This window comes from Elgaria multicarinata, chromosome 13 (genome assembly GCF_023053635.1).
Source record: "Elgaria multicarinata webbii isolate HBS135686 ecotype San Diego chromosome 13, rElgMul1.1.pri, whole genome shotgun sequence".
NCBI classification, from domain to species: Eukaryota; Metazoa; Chordata; class Lepidosauria; order Squamata; family Anguidae; genus Elgaria; species Elgaria multicarinata.
In genome coordinates this window covers 11,684,955-11,705,952 of record NC_086183.1, presented here as the reverse complement: position 1 = coordinate 11,705,952, position 20,998 = coordinate 11,684,955, and the positions used below count along the sequence as shown (strand labels likewise).

At 41.6% G+C, this 20,998-nt stretch overlaps 1 protein-coding gene across 8 annotated transcripts in view; it reads right to left on the bottom strand.

The window, feature by feature from the left end:
* Window positions 1-15,748, bottom strand: part of ZDHHC18 (zinc finger DHHC-type palmitoyltransferase 18) — a 50,516-nt gene extending 34,768 nt beyond the window's left edge. For 2 of the 8 annotated variants that reach the window (XR_010026090.1, XM_063140477.1), the window contains exons 1-2: window positions 15,436-15,741; window positions 4,160-4,320 (exon numbers count right to left, since the gene is read on the bottom strand). Coding sequence is in view for 6 of the 8 variants with exons in the window: in XM_063140477.1 (XP_062996547.1) it covers window positions 4,160-4,320; window positions 15,436-15,692 (418 nt within the window). In the remaining 2 variants the exon portion in view is untranslated. Of the gene's footprint in view, window positions 1-4,159; window positions 4,321-15,435 lie in introns of all 8 variants that reach the window. The other 6 variants (XR_010026091.1, XM_063140481.1, XM_063140482.1 and 3 more) reach the window with 5 other exon arrangements.
* Between the last annotated feature and the right edge of the window lie 5,250 nt (window positions 15,749-20,998).

Here is a 20,998-nt window from a genome sequence, read left to right as displayed (position 1 = left end):
CTAAGGAAACGGGGAGGCACATCTGGGAGGAGGCATTCCCACAGGTACACGGGTGCCAGATCATTTAGAGGAGTAAAAATTAACTTCACAACTTTGAACTGGACCTGGAAGTAAACAGGCAAGCAGTGCAGTTGGACCAGAATAGGAGTAATATGCAACTCATTTCTAGCATATGACTTAGGCCACAGCTAGACCTAAGGTTTATCCTGGGATCATCCAGGGTTCTCCCCTGCCTGAGCACTGGATCCCCTGTGTGTCACCTAGATGAACAGGTTTGACCCCTGGATGATCCAGGGATAAACCTTAGGTCTAGCTATGGCCTTAGACTCCAACCAGTATCCCAACTCCAAAATGCACCTAGATATATGAGTTTGGGCCCATGTATTTCATTCCTTACCCTTACATTTCTATTTCTTTTCTCTAAATTAGCTTCCTATTGTCCTTTAAGTTGCAGTTCAATCTCAGGTCTAAATAACCAATTACAGAACATATTGTCTTGGACTTTAGTGCATGAATTAATCGTGGCGAACTCTCCATCCATCAGATAGCGCCTCACACTGTTTGCAATTCCCCAAATGCATCTGCAGTATATTCAAGTAGAAACAGGTATTTGGTGCCTCAACCACAAAGAAGAGACATGGAGAAGAGACTGTTTTAGGATGACCCTTCAGATCCCTCAGATGCAGGAATTGGATCATATAATCTTCAAGGAAGCAGTGATGTGCAGTGGAAAATTTTCAGAGCTTTTATTTTTCTGAGTAAAGTTTTCCATTTCATAAGTTCATTAGTAAAAATGAATATATGCCAATTGCAAATGGAATATTAGGCAAGCTTGGCAGTTTCAATGTTGTAATTAATACTTTTCTGGTGATTATCAGAAAAGCATACATATTTGTCACTGAAATACATATATGTCAGAGTGAAACAGCAAAACTGAAGGTGCCCCCAACAAACTTAGAAGAGAGCTGAACTTTGTTGAAATATATGAGTAGTTGTCAGCACACAAAGTTCTTTGAGTTGTAAAATTAATTAGTGTGTCAACAGTGTTCAGTAACTTTGTTTCCCCCCCCCCCAAATTTAAGCAATGTTAGGTAAGTACACACTATTGTATTTAAATTTTTGGTAGTATTCCCACAAATAGTCTACATAATATAACATTTAAATCATATTAAGAGTGCTCTAATTTCCACCCCTCAAATATTTCAGATCAATTTTTTTGGGACAAAAAATAACATGGGGTAGGTTTTGGGTATGTGTGTTTTAAAAAGCTTTGTTGTTTACTAAATACAAGTATAATAAACATGATAAACTAGATCTGTCTAGGGCAGGGTTGGGCACTGTGGCCCTCCAGGAGTTTTGGCCTATGGCTCCAACCAATTCTAGCTAGCAAAGCCAATAGTGAGGGATGATGGGAGTTGTAACCCAGAACATCTGGAGGACAAGTTGCCCACCTGGTTCTAGGGCATCAGAACATTTTCCGATCTATGGTAATTAGGTCAATTTGTTGCTTAGCAAATTAATTTAATTTGCATCATGGTACTTTTCAATTCAAACTGAATTTTTCCTAGACAAAATAACTTATTCTGCATTGGAAAATATTCTAATTTGAATTTTTCCAGAAAATCCACAACACTGCAGGTAGGACAGACTTCCTCTCTCATACATCTACATTACCTGTCCCATGATCTTTAATACACAGCATTATATGCAAGGTAGGGTGGGGCAAGATGAACATTTGAGGCTCTACTCAATGGAGACTAGAACCCAAAAAGAACAGTGATCTTCCAGTGTGACAGCCTTGCAAGTACCCATAAAAGCTACACTAGTCTGTCTGGCCACAGAAATCAGTATCAACTCCTTCTAGCATTAAAAAACTCCACAACTTTGTAAGGCTCCTAACTGGTCACTTGGAGGCAATTCCTACTCACCACATGTGAACAAGAAGGAGTGAGAGAATGTTTAACTCATTTATAAAAGTTAATCTATTCAGCCTTCAAACGACACAACGGACAAAAGACCAACACTAAATACCTGGCCCAGTTGGAGAAGTAGAAGACGTTAGCTGACAGTTATCATTACCAAAGCCAAAATACATCATGAAATCCAAGTTCAACAATCACTGGCTGCATTTGCACAGAATTCTGGTTTAGCGATTGAGAGCAAGTGTGCTAGTGTATGCTGTTGGATCACTACTACTTAGCTCCTTCTGCCTGCAGGAACAGCCACGAATTCAACAGCAAAAAACAAAACAAAAACTTGTTTCAACACAATGCTACACTTTTTCTTTCTTTAATTCATTTTTATTGCATTTATATCCAGCCTTTTTTCCTCCAATGAACCCAAGGCGCCGTACATAATCCTCCTCTTCTCCATTTTATCCTCACAACAACAACCCAGTGAGGTAGGTTGGGCTGGGAGTCTGTGACTGGCCTAAAGTCACCCAGTAGGTTTCCATGGCTGAGTGGGGACTAGAACCTGGATCTCCCGACTCCCAGTCCAACACTTTAGCCACTACACCACACTGGCTCTCTTCTTGGTGAGTTCCTGGTTATTGCAACATGAGCCAAGCTGGATCTGGGATTATCTGTGATTCTGGCTTATTTGGATAAACATGGTCACTTGAATTCTGGTTTATTTGGGTAAACATGGTCACTGACTGCATCAGACTTTATTTCAAGCATTATTACAGAAATGGAATGGTTGGCACAATATTTGAGCCAAGAAACACACATTCTCTTCCTGGTTAACTTCATATTCAGGTTGCTGGTAGTCAGTTGTGAAGGTTTAATTTATTATATTGTAGAGGTTGGTATTTTCACTATGCTTATCTTCCCAGTTCGATCTGTGGATGATTTTAGTGGTTGCTAAATTAGTTAATAGTGGCTTTTATCTATCACTGTTATATAATGGCATGCTTTTAATTGTTTGCTGTACGATAGCTAATGTTTTTATGGAATTTGGTAGCTGCCTTGAATGCTATCTGGCAGAAAGTTATCATACACATTCTTTCAAACAAAACAAAATATTATTTCCCCCTTTGATAGCACTGTACTGGCCCACCTCTCATTGAGCCACAATTACAAAACAAAACAGGCACATACACTTTATTAGTGAAAGCCACAAGAAAAACAACTCAAGCTTTGTGACAGGGTAGAGGAAGCAGAACTATGTTATCTGGTTGAGTCATCTGGGAAATCGGTCACGTTACCTACGAAAGGTTAGATACCAACGGGAAGTTAGGCACTTGCGATTTTGCTTCTTTGAAGAGAACACACACTGAAGTGTCATGTTTTTTGATAATCACTACTTTATGTTCCACCTTGCTACTGTGGATTCATTCCCCTGGGTCCTAAGACTCCATTTTTCGATCTAAGACCTTGGAAAGGTGACTACAAGGCCTTGCACTATGCTCCTTGAATCAAAAGAACATCATAGAGTTTCATGACATGGACAGGACCTTGGAGCCAGTGAAAGATCAGGCCACTGCCCTCTGCCACAACTCTGTTACTGTCTGGCCTTCCTATTCTGCTCTAGCATGTGGCATTCTGGCTCCAAAACATAATAACAAGATGAGGAGGCAGCAAAAGCAACAGCACATGAGATTGGCCTGCTGTTCAGCATCGAAATGAGTTTTCACTAGAGAGGACTTGTGGCCCTGATTTCATGTGTCTCTCAGCCTAATTTCATGTGGGGGGGGGGGAGCCCAGAAAGGGAGGAGGAGGGCAGGAGCCCAAATGGACAAAACAATGGAAGGAATGAGGAAAGCTCTCTGCAAGTGATCCATCCAGATTTTTGGCAAGAGTCATTTATCTCTTCTGCAGGGTGGGAAAGAAGGGAGAGAGAGAGAGAAGGAAGACAGAGAGAGAGAGAAGGGATGTCCTCACTCACCACCAGGATGCAATCCCTAACAAATTACTCCAAAAGGAATGCAGCTCTCAACAGAAAAAAAAAGTTCCCCACCCCACCACTTAATATCTGGCAAACCTAGTACCCTGTCTCCTCCTCTAGGGCTGGCCCAGACTCAGGATATGAAGATGCCCAAACAAGGATCATAGAATCATAGAATAGCAGAGTTGAAAGGATGTTGGATACCATCAGATATTGAGCAGTGCCTTTGAACTTTTCCCCATAAGTAAAAGTGCAACAACTAGAATCTCACCAATCCATTTCTCAAGGTCAGCAGCTTCACTGGGGGTGGCTCTGGGCAGGATACCAGGGTCTCTGAAGCTGGTCTGTAGCAAAGAACTGATGACAAAAAAGAACAGGATGCCAGCAATGATAGGAATGGCCAAGGTCAGGTTACGAGCCAGGAAGGGGCAGCTGAAAAGAAAAAATACACTTTTTAAGTAGGACCTCTCCATTCACTGCATAAGCTCTTCACTCAGCAGCTAGTTTCTCTTTCTGCCTACACTAGCCCCTACAGCTAACAGAAACCAGCACAACATGTTCTTATTCTGGAGGATATTATTATTATTATTATTATTATTATTATTATTATTATTATTATTATTATTATTATTATTTCCCACCTTTTTCCCAGTACTGGGTCTCAGTACCTTGAGTCCCATGTACCTTGACAAGTTCTGTAGAACTTTTAGGAGAAAGTGATAAAGGACATTATGGACAACAGAAGATATCTAATTGGGCATTTGTAGTAGAACTTGTAGTTATAACATATTCCTAGGGTTAATCCTTCCCTGTTTTTCTGGGATCTCACAATCTATTTTTTTCCTTAAAATTCTGCAGTAAGCAGATCAACAAACTGGAGTTAAGAATATTTCCACTCCATGTTCTCTTTTCAGCTCCCAGCAGAAGAAACTATACACCCCACAATTCCATTTCTGAGGCCAGGCCAGTTACAGGTGATGACCTAACATGTTTTTTTTACCGATTGGTTTCCTCTTACACATATAATCATCACCTTTGTCATTATTTTATTAACAATGGATACAGACCCTTTTTAATGAACAAAGAGTTGAATATATTTGGTCTGATTTCTACCAAGCACAATCCCGTGAGATAGGCTACCACTATTCTGTTTAACTGAACGATAATGGAACCATAAGTTACTTGTCAAAGGCTACCCCATGCCAGTATAATTGCATCAAGACCTGTTAATACCAAGACAGATCTGGATCACACTGGATCAACAATCATGCAGCATGGGAAAATATAGTTGATATACTGGTTACAATAAGCTTAACTCTCCATAGCAATATCAATTCCTGTTGCTAAAGCACAACAGTTTCCGCTCCACAACTCAAGGCTGAAGTCATGCCTTCGGCAATACAGCCCCATGTCTCCACCAACTACTCATTCTTTTGGCTAAGATCAAGTACACTAACTATTTAGAGCTATGGTCTGGTGCACCAAAGTGGTTTGGCAGATCACTGGAAGTGTCAGCCTGATGTAAGGAAGCCAGACCCAAACTGGAACATTCAAAAAAGAAAAAAGAACAGGAACTCTGTTTGGATCCAGTGGTATCAATGGTATTTAAATCCTTATTTAAGTTCAACGACATGTCACTACATCTGGGAGGGAAATTATTGGTGGAGAACCTGAATATGCTGGGTCTTGAGTTGTCAACGGTAACCATGGCATTCTTTTTAAAAGGAGTAGGGGGTGGTTGGTTGACTTGAGCAGGGAAGTGGGAGTGAGCTGTGTGTCGTGAGGGAAATTAAAACTATTTCTGTTCTGTTCTTTTCAGGAAAGAACAGATTTGTAAGAGATGGGATCATTTGGCAGAAAGACAACTGCAAAGCTGTGGAAAGTGCAGGGAATGAACTGATACCAAAACACTTTGTGACAAGAGGCACCGATAGGGTTGTCAACCGAACAGGCAAAAATGCCCTTGCCTGCTCCTGTGACTTTTAACAGCATCTTGGTCCGAACAAAACAGCAGAAGCTTTGCACAGCATGGAGATACACACCAACACCTCTTAGTGCCTGCACATCAAGCCACTATTCAAGGCACAGCTGCAGAGGCTGGCTGAAAAAGTAGGCAACCCTATGCAATGGAGGAAATTCAATGCAGACCCTGCTCCCTCCAGAAATATTTTTTACATGGAGGAATCCTATAATAAAGCATATTTACTTGAAAGAAATCCCTACTGATTTCAATGGATTTTTCTCCCAAGACTCCCTCCCTCTTGTCTACATAAAGGGGTCCAGGATTGTTTCAACGGCTAACATGAAAAAATCTCCAAGTTGATTGTCTCAATTAATATATTTTATTTACACAGAGGCTTAGGTAACTGCCTTTGGACCCCTTTTTATTGGTTAGGAAAGCAATGAGTATCTATTCTTTTATTCCTACCCCAGCAGCCCAAGCCAACACAATACACCTGAGCTGCCCAGTGCCCTGAGTCTGTCCATGCAGTCAGGGCAGAGGATGGTAGGATGTCCTTGAACCATAGATATAAAGATGTAGTGTAAACTAGGCAGAATGGTAATGTGTCCTTCCAATTCCAGCCCAATCTGGGAGACTGCATGGTCACCTACCCTTAAATAACAGGGGTCCAAAGGCAGAGGACTGAGCCCCTAATTATCCCAAGGCTGTCTTCCTCCTTTTGATTTGCTCCAGTTTTTTTAATCTATCTGTCAATCCAGAGGTGAAGCCAGTTAAGATGCTGTCATGTCAACATAAGGAGCAGCATTAACAAAGCAAAGTCAGTTTCTGAGACCAAGAAGGTGGTTTCTATGTGCAAACAACTGCACAGAGATTACAGGGAGCCAAAGTAGTGTGGTTAGCTGCACAAGCAGCCAGTGCATGTACAAAGCAGGAGGAAGATGACAGCATGCACTTTGTAAATCAGTGATGGTTACTGTGCAAAAAGACATACACCACAATCACACCAGTGACTCCAACATGGGCTGGTTAAACACTTGATACAAAACTGACCCACAGACTTAGGGTTGTGAAGATAGAGCTTATGACTCCACTTTCCTAGGTTGAAGATGCAGGTGTCTGCTGTCCAAAACTGCAAGCTCTGAACTCTAGAGCCTGACTGCTAAAAATCCAAGATTAAATCACCGCCAAAGACAGGCCAAGCTGGACACGCAAGCAGAAGCTTTAGACAAGACCAGTGCTCTGGGGAATGAAGCCGTTTACATAAGGAAAATGGAAAATACTGCCCCCCCCTCCCCACCCTGCTAAAGGATTTTACTATTATAAGCACTGATAATCACACGGACTCCAACACATACACGGAAGCCGCCCAAATACTTCCCGTTACCCACTCCTGAGAGGATTAAAGGAATATGATGCATCTCCCAAGTTCAGTTGTGGAGCTACACCAGATCAACATCAATATCATCTGCTACAGCTGTCCCCTGAATTTTCCTTTCTGCAAGGACAGAAGGACATTCAATAAGCCCTTCACATTCATCCCTGAATCCTTTAGCACTCTTGCCCCACCCCCAGAGTCATTAATCTCTGTAGGCAGATGCAGCCCACCAGTCAAAGAGGGTGCATATAATGTAAGATGTGACCCTTAAGTGGTGATTTAACAGGGGAGCTAAACACCTTTCTTGGGGCGGGCGGGGAGGGGGGATATACCAGGCACCATGTTGCAAAGCTGGCCTCTAAGGTGCTTTTTCCATCCCTGACTAAACACCTAGTGCAAAAAGCCTAACAGGGCTCTTAGACTCATGTTAGATAACAGATTTATTAATGATCCCTTCTCACAATACAGCAGTCATATAAAGGCTGCTGGAAAATGCCTAAGTATAGCAGCTGAATAGTCTGAATTGTCCCCATACTGCTGTCATACTACTAGTGGCATAGGAGACAAACCATGGAGAACAGATATAAGCTGAGACATCCTAAATGGCTCACCACATGGATCAACAGAGGCAGCTTCAAGCAGTCTCCATGTGACGCGATATCCTAGGACATAGCCCGAATTCGATACATGCACACGTATACACCTGCCTTCATAAGGCTGCATTTGGAAGATCTTCCCTCTCCATATACACAAGCCCCAAATGGCTTAGAATATGAGTAGGGAGAAGAGAAATAAGCCAGCCCAAAGCTCACTTTCAATAGCAAAACTGTATTTGCATTAACATCCTACTTCAAGTAAGTTAATATTTCCTAGGGGCTTTTTTGCATCCCACAAGGCAATTATGCTACTCATTCACAAGTATACAATAATGAATCCTACCCATTCTACAGGTCCTTCACCATCCAAAAACACAGTGTGCCCTCCGGTTAAGGATTATAGTTACTATTACAAATTTGTCATTTGTTATAATAAACCTTGTTTTACTGTTGAATTTGGATCGCCTAAAAGAAAGGTGTCAGCACTAAGCCACAGAGCCTGAGCTTCCCAAATCACATATGAACTGGGGCTATTATGCTTTGTATATGGAGAAGGCAGCACCTCTCAGCATGTACAGAGCATCCTTTTGTCACTATATCCAGCCCCACTAGCATTGAGGGAAATGGATTCTGAGCACCTCTTTGTGATGATTAATTTATAAAAGTGTTTAGGAATTCAAAACAACCAGAGATACACAATACAACAGGAACTGTCACTCCTACCACACCTCCATGCTGGCTGGGGATGATGGGAGCTATAGACCAACACATCTGGAAGAACTCACTACCTCAAGATGTAGTGATGGCCACCAATTTGGATGGCTTTAAAAGGGGGTTGGATAAATTCCTGGAGAAGGCTATCAATGGCTACTAACCCTGATGGCTATGTGCTACCTCCAGCATCCAAGACAGTAAGCCTGTGTGCTCCAGTTGCTGGGGAACATAGGTGGGAGGGTGCTGTTGCACCATGTCCTGCTTTGTTGGTTCCCAGTCAACAGCTGGTTGGCCACCGTGCGAACAGAGTGCTGGACTAGATGGAACCTTGGTCTAATCCAGCATGGCACTTCTAATGTTCTTAAGGCTGGTTGGGAATCATCTGCCTCTCACAAGTTGGCTTCTTGAATGCTTCTGTCATTTGTCCCAACCCCTCTTCTCTCCCCATTCCTTTTTCCTTGTGTGTTGTGTCTTTTTAGATCGTAAACCTGTGGGCAGGGACTGTCTTGTCTAACTGATTTTATGCAAGCTGCTCTGGAAACCCTTTTGGCTGAGGAGGGGCATAAAACTATTTCAAATAACAACCCCTTAAATCAATGCAACCTCAGATCTCTTAAAGAAGCCAGTCATCTTTCTTCATTTCACTTCATTTGTTACCTCAGGATAACTAATGATGAAAATATTAACTCAGGTTTGCAGGGCTGGGAAGATGAAGCGGGGGAGAGGGAACCAATTTGCCCCTTTGCCCCATTGGTACAAAATCTCCCCCTGCCCCCAACACAGGCACGAGAGAATGAGAACCCAGAGCCTTACCCATTCATTTAAAAATTTATACCTTGCTTTTTGTTATACTTTGTTGTAAACTGACTTGAGGGTCATAATAATTCAAAAACAAAGGAATTAAATAATATCTTGGTGGAGTGGAGCTGCAAGAGAAGCTGGTGATACATAATGTTAAAGTCTCTCCCCAGTTGTGTGATGCTGCTGTCCTTACTGGGCTTTTTCATACATAAAAAGCATGTAATGCAGGACCCTTTTGTTATGCAGTATGCTAAAGTTTGAAGAGTTTATGATCCCTGACGTGAAAACATCTCTTCTCTCAAAGTCCCTTACTAGGGAGGTAAGTTAGAGTAAAGGATATCCTACTTCTTAAGCAAAACATCAGGGCTTTTGGTGGGATGCTGTAGTGAGCGGCAAACAGAACTAAGAGGTGGCCAAAGAACCCATCTGAAGTGAAGTCTCAGGACGCCTTGACTGATAGGAGAGAGCTTACTGGCATACCAGGCAATGAAGAACAAGCGGGGGGGGGGGGGGGGGGGGAAGAGAGATAAAGGGAGCCAAGAGACCCATTTTATTGCAAAACCAAAACTATCAGAGATAGTCGTCCTCTCCTAAACTTCCTATAGGTCCCATTTTTGGGAGCAGGGATGTGTACACTGTAAGAATAGAAGAGTCGCCAGTGCACAGTTGGATTAAAAGGTCCATTTTATTGATTAATTCTTTTGGGGGGGGAATTGGATTTCAAACATTTATTGCCTTTCGCCCTTCATTATAATATGTTGTAAACTGGCTCTGGGTTCATAACAATTCAATACAAAGCGGTTATTTTATCTTAGAGGGGAGTAAGGCCTGAACAGAGATATACAACCATTCTATCATGATTTCATACTTCAAAAGATTACCAAATATGTTACAAGGATAAACCAAAGAAGCCAAAAATAGTATAACCCTTTACAAAGAGGGTTTGAGATCCTCATATTCTTCCCTTCCACTACTTTTTTGACTGGCTATTCTGAATATCAGATTGAAATGTATTTACAATCTCATATTACCTAGCATGGATGGCTATGTTAAGTCACAAATACACCCTATTTATTTTGGGGACACCCCTTCTAAACGTTAAGAGATCACCAATCATTGTTATTTATTTATAGTCCCAAAACTGAATGAACCATTTCCAATCTTGTTCAAAATTATGAACAAACCAAGGAACAAGCTCTGGCTAGACACAATAACCCAAGATGATTTATTTAAAGTTGCTATAAACTATAATTTCATGTAATAAATTAAGTCTAAGAATCAAATTTATCTTCTAATACTTTGCATAAATAATTCTACTAGCTGCAATTATATAAAACAGTAGAGTCTCCTTATCCAGGGTCATCTGTCCTTTAACATACACTAGCAAGAATACTTTAGTGTCAAGAGGTAGTTTCACATTAAGAATTCTGTTTATTGCTGCTAGAATTATTTGTTTTCAGGGATTCTTAACTTATTTACCCTGCCACCAATAGCAGCAATAATCTTCTCTCTCTTTGCCACATCTCCAACCACCATGAGAATAATTCTGCTGCAGCTTCAATATTTTTAACAGAATCATATACCACTGTGCCATCACCATAACACAGTTTTCTTTTTAAAGACATTGCTACTGTCTATCTAGTTCCACCTAAATTTCCTACAATCCTATTGATGTTGCTGTTTGAAAATCACTATTTCATTTTGTGAAGTACCCTAGTTTATCCTTCCTAATATTTAAGACAATATAAATAAAATTGTGATAATGATCAATTTTATTTCTTAAAATCTATTCTAGCTGGTCTCCAACTATACCAAAATGTCTAATTGGAAGATATGCCCCCACAAAAGGTGACTATACTTCTCCCATCTCTTCCTGAAATAGTGTGAACAACCATGTTGCATCCAGTATCTATACTGACCAAATCCCTGCTTCATCTAACTTTGAAAAGATCCAGGCTGACCATCCTTGTTGAATTGGGGTTAAAAAGAACAGAGGAGATTGGTAACTTACCTGGGCATAATACTTTTCTATCTGTCCAATATCCTCAAAATTACTGGTAGTGGTATGGTGCTTCTTTCCACCACTTCTCGTCTGTTTCAGGATGTAACAATAGAAGTGCCTCTAGAGATGGCCTGCTGAAATGTGATTCCTGTCTAAATGTCCTTCCTGAGGTCCTTCAGGCTTTTTAAACAGTTTGTAACAAAAAACAAATATTTGGGAGAAGATTCTTGATAACTGATATTCATCCAAACCAAGCAAGATTTAATTTTGATGACCTACTCACCTCTGCGAAAATCTATATTAATTTAGGTTATTTAAGACTTTGGGGTTACAAGAAAACCTAATCTCAAATAATAGTTATGTTTATTTTTATCTGTAAAGCTCTTTAAATGTTGGATGTGGTTAATTTCTTCCTGAGGCAGGAAGAAAATTAAAAGTTATGTTTCCACAGGATTAATCTTGAAACTGGAGACCTTGGTAAAATCCCCAATGATTTTAAAGACGCCTGTAGTTCTACAACTCTTAGGGCTGTATCATCTGTAAACAAACTTATTTTAGCTTCGTGGGCTTGTAGGTTAACTCCTTTAATCTTGCTTTCCCTATTTGCTATTGCCAATTGTTCTGGATATAAGTTAAACAAATAAGGGGACATGTAACACAAGGGTTTGTTTAAATAACTGAAAAGAATGGAAAACTGTTCTATTTATTATGAGTACAGCCTGCGGCTTTGCATATCTCAAATCAACCCACCGAACAAAATTTGGTCCAAATCCAAAATTATTTAATGCATATTTCAAACATCCCACTCAATCCTATTGTATACCTTTCAGCATCCACAAAAGTAATAACTGCTTTGGTTTTCTATCAGTTTAACTGATCAATAATATCAACTATTTTTTAAAAATTGTCTACCTTGTATAAATCCCTGCTGATCATACTGGATGATATTGTGCATGACCTTATCAAGCCTTGGTCAATATAACTGCAAAGATATTATATTCACAGTTTAATAATGATATGGGACAGTAAAAGGAATCCGGAACGGACCTTTTTCTAGACCAAGAATAGTAATTTTTGTGTCATTCCATGAATTGAAAAAATCACCCATTCGGTGGGCAAAAAAGACTGTATATTTTGGTTGTTAGGTTCATCAGAAGTAAATAACTGAACAAAGAAATCATCAGACTCCTCAGTACTTGAGGCCAAACCTCCCTTCTCTTTGTAACCCTTGGAATAATCTCCAAGGGTTAACAACCTATCTGTCTTATTCCATATCTCAAAAAAAAAGGGGGGGGAGGGGAGATGCTGCTTAATAGACAGAAAATCTTTGACTCTTTTAATTCTAACTTTTTATTCATTCAACTTATCATTCAGTTCTATTGCCTTTGTTTCTAACACATCTTTTTGCCCTGTTGCACCTTCTGCCTTTTCTGCACCCACTAGTTTCTGTTCCTCCTTAAGTCACATCATCTTCTGTTTCCTACCCCTAAATTTCCTTTGTGAGTCACCCATTATGAAGTCTAGAAACCTTTTTCTTTCAGGTACACTGTTGATCACTACTGCTATTCCTAAAACAAAATTAAAAAGTAAAATCTTGAAAGGAAATTCCCATTGGTACCTAATCTAGTTGTCATAATTCTTCTGTTATTTCTCTGAATTTCTCTCTTTTGACTAATGTTCTAGACTTTAAAACACTAAACACATGTAACCTTTAATCCTAGGACTACCTTCTCCAAATAAACTATTAGTTACTTCATTTTAAAACTTCCTCTTTTGATCATAACGTCCGATGTCTAATATTTTCCTTAGCCATGATTAATTTAATCTATACATTGAATCAAGTACAAAATCTTCAATTTCTGCTCCAGTCATGGTAGTAATTCATACATATATGATTAGATATAATCATATATTTATCATCTTCCACTTTCCTTGGGAACCCTCTTACAATGTCTTACATTGTTATCAGGTTCTGACATAAAGACCTGGTTCTTTTAGGAACATAAGAAGAACTGTGCTGGATCAGACCAAGGTGCATCTAGTCCAGCATTCTGTTCACACAGTGGCCAGCTAGCTATTGATGGGAAAACCACAAGCAGGACACAATGCAGCAGCATCCTCCTTCCCATGTTCCCCAGCAACTGGGGTATATAGGCTTACTGCTTCTGATAGCATATAATCATATAGCCTTCTCCTCCAGGAATTTGTCCAGTTCCTTTTTAAAGCCACTGAAATTGGTGGTAATCATTTCATCTTGTGGCAGTGGTTTCCATAGTTTAACTATTAACTGTGTAAAGAAGTACTTCCTTTACCTGTCCTGAAGTTTTTGCTGTTGGTTCTATTTTTTTCAATTAATGTCTGCTAACCCATTTTTGAGATTCTGAAATAACTTGGCTCTCTCTTCATCAAATGCCTTCTAAATGCCCATATCCAGTTCTAATGTTTTAACTTATCCTGCTTGGTTATTTAAGTTGAACATTCTTTGCTCCCAACTGAAGCCACCAGCACAGCATGAAGGCAACAACCCCCTTCCCTATTCCCAGAAATATTGCCCCTGAACATGGACTATAATTACCTAATATTAGCCACTCTTGCAATCCTAAAGATGAAGTGGATTGATGGGGCCCGAGAGGCTGCAGTCCTATTGTCAAGGTAATATAAAGGAAGTCAGTATGGAACAGTGAATAGAGAGCTGGATTATATGGGAGACACAGTTTCCCATCTCTACTCAGCCATAATGCTCACAGGATAACCTTGGATCAGGAAAAATTTGGTCACCACAAGAATAAAGGAGCTGCCCTGAGCATTTTGGAGGAAGGGTGGGATTAAAACATAGAGTTGTATCCAGTGATGTCTTTGTCAGTACACCCAAATTTCACAGATCTTGAAAAGCAGAAGCAGTAAGCCTATGTATACAAGTTGCTGGGGAACATGGGTGGGAGGGTGCTACTGCACTTGTGTCCTGTTTGTGGGTTCCTGGCCAAGAGTTGGTTGGCCACTGTGTGAACAGAGTGCTAGACTAGATGGACCCTTGGATTTGATCCAATAGAGCTCTTATGTTCTTATGTAAAAGCTGCTCCTAAGGATTGGGAGAGCCTCCAGAACAGAATGGGATATGGCATGAACGACTGCAGCAGATATGGGGGTTCAGCAAGGAAAAAAAGGGCAGGGGGGGGAAGGATGCCTCAACTTGGAAAAGCACTTTCTGCTAAAATAAAGCTACCACAGGAGGAAACCCACAAGGAATAAAGAAAAACTGTGCAGTTATATATACTCAGAGGCAAGGCCTTTCCAGTGATGGTCCCTAAAGCATGGAATGCCGTTGAGAATAAAGAGTGATACATTCCCTCCCTTCCTTTCAAGAGAGAGGGGGAAATCTCTCTATTTCCTGGGGGCTTTTCTGTATGATGTTGCCCAACAATTTGAGGTTGATGCTGTGCCTTTGGGCTTACGTGCAAACACACACAATAATAAAGACTTACAGCACCGGAAAGAATTAAATGGATTTACAGTGGCATAAGCTTTCATGAACTAGATATCAGTCTGACAAAGTGGGCTTCCACCCACAAAAACGCAAGACCACTATAAGACTGCAATCCTATGCATACTTACCTGGGAGGAAACTCCATTAAAACTGAACATAGTGGGGCTTACTTCTGAATAAACACTACACAGCACATCTGCTAAGTCTTTCAGGCTGCAGTCCTATATCCACTTTCCTGGGAGCAAGTCCCATTGAACCCAATGGGGCATCGTTTAAGGTAGGGATGTACAGGATTGCACTTGTCAGATTGCCACAGGCCACTTTTTGGGGATTTGCTTTGAGGGACCAAGAAGGCTACCCCTCTGGAATCTGCTGTGCCACTGCTGATCGCAGTTTTAACCGAACGGTGGTGGAGGTAATAATAAATGTAAATACCGTATTAATAATAACAATATGCGGTGGTGGTGGCGATGCTCCGTTATGAAGATCCTTGGGGTTAAAAAGGAGCGTACAAATTTTGCATATCAATAAAATCAAGCATAGGGGGGCGGGTGTGTGCCTGCTCAGGTCCCCCCCCCGGGGGGGCTCCGGCTCCTTCACCCACTCACTTACTCGAAGGCGAAGAAGAGGCCGCTGGTGACCACGATGAGGCCGAGCGTGAGGAGGAAGACGCCGCTGTGGCGGGCCAGCATGAGGCGGCCGCCGCAGTAGAAGCGGTTGCGCCCGGGGAAGACCTCCCATTTGCGGCGGGGCCGGTGCGCCGGGGTCGTGGTGACTCCCACGGAGGCCGGCGGCGGCACCGGCGGCTCGGAGGAGGGAGGCGCGGCTGGGGTGCCCGGAGGAATCTGCCGGTATTCGCATTCCTTCATGATGGCGGCGGCGGCGGCGGCGGCGGCTGGCTTCCCCGGTCCAGACCCCACCGAGCACCGGCAGCGCCAGGACTGCCCGGCAGGCAAGCAGAGAGAGAGAGAGAGAGAGAGAGAGAGAGAGAGAGAGAGAGGCCGGCTCGGTCGCCCCGCCCCTGGCGGCGACGGCGGAGAGAGAGAGGAGGACGGCCAGCGGGAACCGGCAGACACACACCCCCACTCGCCGCGGCCGCTGCCGGCCGAGGCCTCCCGTCGCAGCGCCCCCCTCAAGCCCGCCGGCCAGGCGTCCGCACTGCAAGAGCCTGGCTGGGCTGCTCCCGCCAATTTGCCTCAGGAGGAGAACCGCGAACCTCTGACGCGCCAGGCGGCAGCATCCCTCAGTTTCGCCCGTTCCCAGCGCCTCGTTATATACTTAAAACAACAACAACAACAACACTATTGCTAGGAAGCAAAAGTCCCATCGGGCCTTCGGCTTCCCAGGAAACGTGCACGGAGTGGGGTTAAAAGGTTTCTGGGGAGTTGCGACCTTTGATTTATACAAAAGATGAAAAATAATCCTTAGGAATAGCCTCTGTTCATGTGCAGAGTACTTTTTTTTTATTTGTACCCAGCCTTGGTACTAAAGGCTGGGTACAAATGGCACTAAAGGCATTTCCTTTTGTAAAGTGGGTGGGGTTGTTAATATTATGGTTACCTCAGAGAGAGCATTCAAATGGGCACCTTCCCCCTCTCATACACACAACGCAAATATATTTGATTAATCCAGACATTAAGAGCTGCTCTGTTAGAATAGACTGAAGGCCCACCATGAAAGCAACACACCTTTCCCTGTTGTATCTCTCAATATCTGGTACTCATAAGCTATACTATATCAATCTGGAGATTCAATTTGCTACCATATATCATTCTCTCATTTCTGTAATTCAGAGCATCATGAATCTTTATGTAGCCCAAACCTGCCATCCACACACAAGACAGAGGTATTAGTAGCATGCATGTGTTTGCTTTCACAAGTTTTCTCAGTGCATCCTACAAATGCAGCCAACACTCCCATGCAATGTGGCTGGATCTACACTACTGCTTTAAAGCGCTTTATAACATTTATAAAGCGCTTTAACTGCTTTAAAACGCTATAAAACTGTTAAAAAGCGCTTTAAAGCAGTAGTGTAGATCCGGCCTGGGTTTATGTGTGCAAACATCTACTATGACAGCACATGCATGCATGACCAGAAAAATGGCTCAGCTGGAAATGATTTATGGCTAGAATCATTTAAGATGTTTCCACACATGAAGTCTAAATAGGTATAAGGGGAGTTTAAAATCTTCATTAGGCAGGAAACCGATGTGATTTGAAAATGGTTCTCTTTTGCTGACTATCTTTCTAGGTCAGAGGTGTTAGTTTGGTGATTCCCGGTTTTTGTACATCCCCCCTCCCCCCCGGTTCTAAAAGGCCAAAATGCCTTTCCTAAGTTACCAACAGTAAGAGATTTAAGCTAAAATATGCTGGTATATTTGGCATTGACCCTGCCCATTTTTGTCTTTGGTCCCACATAACCACTGGATGCAGCCCCTGCTCTGTAACTGAATCAGGCCCTTGGTCTAAAAGAGCTTTAATATCACTGTTCTAGTTAGTAATATTTATACGTTTGTGCACAAATACACTTCAGAATGCCTTGAAGGTGCTTTTTCATCCTTAAGGCAAACATTCAAGACTACATGGTAAGGATTTGTTGTCCTAACAGCACAATCTTTTATATGCCTACTCAAAACTAAATCCCACGGAGTTCAACCGGGGCTTATTCCCAGGTAAGTGGGTATAGGATGCAGCCTTAATCACATATTCAAGGTGACAAAGGGCTAATTTACATTTATCGTTATTCTTTAATACTGATATTACAATGACTTCAGCTCACAAGGCTCACAAATGCTCTTTCTATAATGTTTATTGCTGCTCCTATTCGGATTTAAAGAACAGAAGTAGATTTAAGTTACTGTATATCCATATTCTGCAATTCATCCACATGTAAGAATAATGGAATTGGAATTTTGGAATAATGGAATTGGAATAATGGATTTTTTTTTCTTTAAAAGTTACGTTTGCAAACTTCTACACCATGTATGTGAAAATTGGCTTACTGAGGTGTACTAACTTGTTTAAAAAATAAAATCTGATAACGTACTTCATGGACACAACTAATAAATTAGAATAGAACTTGAATGGGTGAACCAAATTTCAATACAATTGTAAATGAATGGTTTTAGGAAGGTTAATGAAGATGATGTTATTCCCACCCAACAACAGAAGATCATATATTTTAAAGGTTTATTGATATTAGCATGCAGAATATATTAGTAAATCTTGTCACTTACAACCATTTTAAAATATTGTAAGCATTATTTTGCTGTGAAAGCTCTTATCTTTTTATGCATTGCCTACATAAAAAATTCTGGTTGTATTGTTAATACAATGCCATCCTACCCCTTCAAAGCCAGAAATGTCCAAACCAACTTAAAACAGATGAACTAACATAACCTGTGTAGGAGCCTTCCCCAACCTTGTGCCCGCCAGATGTCTTGGATCTCATCTCCCATCATTCCCAGTCAGCATGGCTAATGTCCCCTATATAAGGTAATTGGAGAGAAATTGTTTGCTTCTGCATTACTGAAACAAAGGTGTGGTCAGAAGAAAAAATGGTTTTGCCTCCTAAGCGATGACACATTCTCTGTTATATTTACTTGGTAGTTGGACTTTACATGGTCAGTGGAGAAACAGATCAAAAAGCACTCACACTTAGTTTCTATGATCAACATGCCCCCATTGTAGTGTAGCAGTTCATCTTATAAGGAACTCTGCTTGCACGGAACTGCAGTGTGTTTCCATATGCTCTTGTTTTGAATTGTTTTTTGGTCACTCAAATGAGGAAGTATTGTGAAGAGCTCCAAAGGGATCTCTCTAAGCTGGGAGAGTGGGCATCCAAATGGCAGATGCAGTTCAATGTAAGCAAGTGTAAGGTGATGCATGTTGGGGCAAAAACAAAAAACAAAACTTCAAGTATAACTTAATGGGATCTGAGCTGGCGGTGACCAAACAAGAAAGAGATCTTGGGATTGTGGTGGACATGTCAATGAAAATGTCCACCCAGTGTGCGGCCGCTGTAAAGAAGGCTAACTCCATGTTAGCCATTATAAGAAAAGGAATTAAGAATAAAACGGCCAGCATCATACTGCCCTTATACAAATCTATGGTGCGATCACATTTAGAATACTATGTACAATTCTGGTCACCACACCTAAAAAAGGATAAAGTGCAGAAAAGAACAACTAAAATGATTAAGGGGCTGGAGCATTTCCCCTACAAGGGAAGATTACATCAACTGATTTGTTTAGCTTGGAAAAAATGAGGCTAAGGGGAGACATGATAAAAGTGTACAAAATTATGCATGGTGTGGAGAAAGTGAATAGGGAGACATTTTTCTCCCTATCTCAAAATACAAGAACCCGGTGTCATCCCATGAAACTGATTGGTGGGAGATCCCGGACAAATAAAAGGAAGTTGGCACACAGGAACAGCTCTCTAGTGAAATCCTTATGTCCAGAGGAGTCAGACAGGGCTGTATCCTCGCACCTGCGCTGTTTAATCTGTATATAAACGATGTTGAGGAGGCCCTGTCAGATCACAAAGGACACTTGCCCAAACTTGGTGCAAGGAAAGCTCCTATTCTACTCTATGCAGATGATGCCATTATTCTCTCCCGTTCTAGACCTGGTTTGAAACATCTTTTAATGAAATTTTCTAACTACTGCTTGATTAATGATTTGAAAATTAACTTTGGGAAATCCAAAGTTATGGTTTTTGAAAACAGATTTTCCCAACGCCGGTGGTCCCTTGACGGGCATACCCTGGAACAGGTTAAAAACTTCTCATACCTGGGGTTGTCATTCCATCATACCCTGTCTTGAAATGCCCATAGATCGGCCACCCTTCACAAAGCATTAGTTAGCTCATCTGCAATAACACGTTTCTTTTTTACCAAAGGGGGCATGTACATACCATCTGCCATCAAAGTGTTCAATGCGAGGCCTGCTGCCCAGCTCTTATATGCCTCTAATATCTGGATAGGGGGATTAACATCTGAGATAGATAGGCAACAGACAAAGTTCCTAAAGACCCTTCTTCAACTCCCAAATTGTGTTCCCAATTCTGTACTTCTGTTGGAAACTGGGGAAAGCTCTTTTTCACTTCGGGCCTGGTGGTATGCTTTAAAATTTTGGATGGAAGTTAGTCTCTTTGGGAAGGGCTCAGGTTTGCTTCCATATTTGTCCCAGGATAACTATGTGAGCAGCTGGTCCAAGCTTCTTGCCAGGAAGGCAGCTTCAATCGGTCTCTTCCCCTTTCCTCCTCAATCTGGTTTTGAATATTGCTCTCAAATCTGTCAGATTGTGGGACATAGCTTTTTGCAATTTGCGCACCCGCTCATACATTTCTTGTTTTCCCAGTGCAATGTATGTCCATTATGTTGGGCCTTTTCATCTGGCTGATTACCTAAAGAACCTGTAGGTGGAGAAATACCGCAGTGTTTTCTCTAAGGCCAGCTGTAATGTTTACTTTACTGAATTACTTCGGGGCAGAGCTGCTGGTGCCCCATTTCAGGAAAGACGGTGCCCCTGTAGGAATATGGAAGTGGAGATGATGGAGCACATTTTTCTGTCTTGTAGCTTTTATAATCAGGCTCATTGTTCTATAATCACCCCATTGCTGTGTAAACTGCCCAGAAGTTCAGATAAATTCTATACTAAGTTCCTGCTGGAAGACAAGTCCCCAAAAGTGACTTTGGCTGTTGCTAAATTTCTTATAGAGGTGGCCAGTAGAGCTCTGTATTAGATGAAAGGTGACAGTAGTCTTAATTTGTCTTATGTTTTATGTCTGAGTTTTGCCCTTCATGAATCTGCGGATCGTAATAAAGCGATGATAATGAATAAAAGGAAGTACTTCTTCACACAGCACATAGTTAAATTATGGAACTCACTACTACAAGATGTAGTGATGGCCACCAATCTGGATGGTTTTAAAAGGGGGTTGAATAAATTCCTGGAGGCAAAGGCTATCAATGGCTACTAGCCCTGATGGTTGTGTGCGATCTCCAGTATTCGAGGCAATAAGCCTGTGTGCACCAGTTGCTGGGGAACATGGGCGGGAGGGTGCTGTTGCACCATGTCCTGCTTGATCATCCCTTGCCGATGGCTGGTTGGCCACTGTGTGAACAGAGTGCTGGACTAGATGGACCCTTGGTCTGATCCAGCATGGCACT